General features: G+C 43.4%; 1 protein-coding gene and 1 long non-coding RNA gene across 5 annotated transcripts in view; one reads left to right on the top strand and one right to left on the bottom strand.

Moving 5' to 3' along the window:
- arnt (aryl hydrocarbon receptor nuclear translocator) overlaps nt 1-2623 on the bottom strand; it is a 12693-nt gene extending 10070 nt beyond the window's left edge. The window contains exons 1-6 of one of the 4 annotated variants that reach the window (XM_027286969.1): nt 2303-2623; nt 1598-1691; nt 1416-1454; nt 1270-1317; nt 1031-1078; nt 182-395 (exon numbers count right to left, since the gene is read on the bottom strand). In XM_027286969.1, the coding sequence (XP_027142770.1) occupies nt 182-395; nt 1031-1078; nt 1270-1317; nt 1416-1454; nt 1598-1691; nt 2303-2339 (480 nt within the window). In that variant the 5' untranslated portion in view covers nt 2340-2623. The remainder of the gene's footprint in view (nt 1-181; nt 396-1030; nt 1079-1269; nt 1318-1415; nt 1455-1597; nt 1692-2302) is intronic. The other 3 variants (XM_027286971.1, XM_027286972.1, XM_027286970.1) reach the window with 3 other exon arrangements.
- A 42-nt stretch (nt 2624-2665) lies between these two features.
- LOC113747353 (uncharacterized) overlaps nt 2666-3102 on the top strand; it is a 2618-nt gene continuing 2181 nt past the window's right edge. The window contains exon 1 of the long non-coding RNA XR_003463594.1: nt 2666-2751. This is a non-coding gene — a long non-coding RNA (uncharacterized LOC113747353). The remainder of the gene's footprint in view (nt 2752-3102) is intronic.

Raw genomic sequence — 3102 nt, forward strand, 5'->3', positions numbered from 1 at the left:
GAGCCTTTTCTCTGTGACCTTTTTTTGTGTGTTGCACTGTTAAACGCTCCTTCTTGTACAAGAATAATAAATCCAACTTAAACTTTGATACTTTGAATCCAGTCTTCCTTATTCAAGGGTTTTTCCTTTTAAAATTCCCATAACATACACTTTTTTTTCTCTCTCTCTCTCTCTCTCATACCTGGTCAGTGAGAAAAGATGGTTTGTATGACCCATCTGTGTTGGTGTTGCCACTTCCTCTCAGCGACTTCATGTGGGACACAGCCATTCGTAGAATGGTTAGTTTGTCCGGTTTCCGTGCTAGTGCGCTGCAGGTAGGCACCATGTCCGACAATTCTGTGATGTAGGCGGTCATCTTGTTTCGCCTCCGCCTCTCAATCTCACTGTGATTCTCCCTGGAGTGAGGAGATGAGAACGGGAGGCAGAAGTAGAGAGGACAGGAGGGATCGAGGTGGGGGAAACAGACGGGCAGGTGGACAACATGGAGTAGAGTTTAGAGTTAATGTTGCAACGTATGTATGCCAATCGGAAAGAAGAGGTGGGAATGAGAGAAGATGAGAGAAATAATGGACGGACAAAACAATAATGTGTAGTCAATGATCTATAAAAATGAGAGAGCAAGAGAGTCTGATCCTTCAAGGTCAGTTGTTGTGACAAAAGAGAGCAGGTGCAGAAAGAGAAAGACCCTTCAGATGTCCTGAGAGGGGGGAAAGAAAAGAAACAGAGAGTACAGTTGCTCAAGAGGAAGGGATTACCAAAGTGAATAAAGTCCCTGAGTCACGCACAGCATAGCAGTTAGTGACACAGAAAACAGTGGTGGGTTGAGAAAGACCTTGGGAAAAGAAGCAGAACATTCGGACAAGCACCAAAACAGATGCATAAAGCGGCGAAAAATACCAGTAATTTTGAGTCATTTGTATGACAAATCGCTGGAGTTCCCAGCAAGACAGGACAGTATTTGATCAATGCATTCAATATTGATACGGATACAAGCAGGAGTGGCAGCCTTCCACAGTGGTACAGGCCATACCTGGCTAGTTTTTCCTTATCTGCAAAACTCTGATCTTCTTCCAAAAACCTGGAAATGAAACCAACCCACTAAAACACAGGCCCAAAAAAAAAAAAATCACCACTAAAATAAAAAAAAAGAAGCATAAGAATAAATGTTAATAAAAAAAAGAAACTTAAGAGAAGAGAGGAGGAGCAGCATGGGTTATAATATAATATTGCTCCCCTACAGACACACACGTCCGTTTCTTACAATCCTACCTGGCAAAGCGCTCTTTGTCATTGGAGCCTCCTGTGTCATCATCACACCTGAGAACAAAAACACAGAGGAAAGCATTGCTCGGTTATCTCAGCAACCAAAGACAATCCAAATCACCCGATCGACCAAAAATTGAAGACGGACATACCTGAACAACTTGCTGTCATCATCATCATCAAAGTCTGACCTGTACATAAGGAGAAGAGGAGCCAGTCTTACACAAATATTCTCACAAGAATCTTTAACCACAACTGCCTTAAACTAAAAGTAAACCAGTCAGCAAACACACACACAAACATATCAGCACAAAATCAACCACCAAACACTTACGCAGCTCTTCTTTTGTTGGTCCCTTTTGGTACAACTGCCCCGCCACTTGCTTGGGTCCCACTTGCCCCCATACCCAGATTAGGGTCTGGTAAGTCTATTAATAAACACGCAGAGAGAGTGAGAGACGAAATGTAGCAGAGAGGTGACAGGTGATTTTCTATTGTGCCTCGAGCACTAAAAAAGAAACTAAAATCACGCACGCACACGGCCAAAAGGCCAAATTAGCACTAACACGCACACGGACTTTTGTTTTTTGGGCTTACAACTTCAGCATTAACATTAAATCAACTAACTAATTTGAATTAAGATGAGCAATCTAGCGTTAGAGCTACATTCAGCACATAAATCTTAAACAGAAACATATGAACCGAGTTAGCCGACCGCAGCTAACTTAGATCTGGTTTCTCACTTTGTCTCATTCACATCTCAGATATATGTCACACTAATAATAAAAAGAAAAATCACTTTAAGTGTTCAAACGAGCTGGCTTTCATGCCAACAAGCTGCCTTACACTTATGCAACAACCAGCTTCGCCTGTGCTGTGGCTTTTAGCTCTTAGCCGCCGAGCTACGTTAGCTGCCGCTGTCACGCTATCTTTAGGAAAGTGTCCGCTCCGCTTCAACGTGACAAAACGTCTGAAAACCACCAACAGCCGCGTTTTATAACATGATTAAAATGTCGCTGTGACTTTTGTGTTACTTTACCTGGGTTTGAAGAGGACATGTCCGTGGGGAATAACATAAACAAACAACTTCTGCTGCGGGGAAAAAAAAAAATCCTCAACCCCCGCCCCTCCCCCGTGCTAGCAGGCTAAAGTGCTAACAACTGCCGTCCTCGCGTTTAAACGCCGTTACTCCGTGTGATAAACGCGCAAAGTCATGACCGGTGCTGTCCGAGAGCAAGCCGGGGATTCACACCGCGAACCAAACCAACAGTCTCTCCTCCAACTGTGTCTCCTCTCCTGTTTTTGTCCCGGTTTAAACCCCCCCTTTCTGTTTAAGATGGCGTTTCGGAGACGAGCAGAACGAAAGCTGTCCACAAGCGCTTTCTTTTTCCGCCGCTGTGATTGGACGACGCACGACCAGATACAAATGACGTCACATGTTGGGAAATCCATGTTTTAGCTCCGCCCCGCCGCCGGAGGGACGTGCAGGTCTGTACATTAAAACACCTCAGTTTAAAAAAAAATTTTTTTTAGACACCTGAATAAATCTTATTCAGTTTGAGCAGGAACCCAGAGAAGCATGAAAAGATATGGGGCATCCCTCCCTCTGCAAACCCAACATCTACCTGCAGCACCATCACACACCATCATCTTCACCCCCTTCTGTAATCTGACACAAATATGGACATTTTGAATAGTTCACTGTTACTTGTTTTTTTATTTTACTGTTACTGATATTTTTGTTTCTTGCTATTGTTTTCTTGCTATCACTTACTATCTCACTTACCGTTTGGGAGCTGCAGTAACAAAAACAATTTCCCTGCGGGGATTAATAAAGTA

Source organism: Larimichthys crocea, chromosome XIII, assembly GCF_000972845.2.
Source record: "Larimichthys crocea isolate SSNF chromosome XIII, L_crocea_2.0, whole genome shotgun sequence".
Lineage (NCBI taxonomy): Eukaryota > Metazoa > Chordata > Actinopteri > Sciaenidae > Larimichthys > Larimichthys crocea.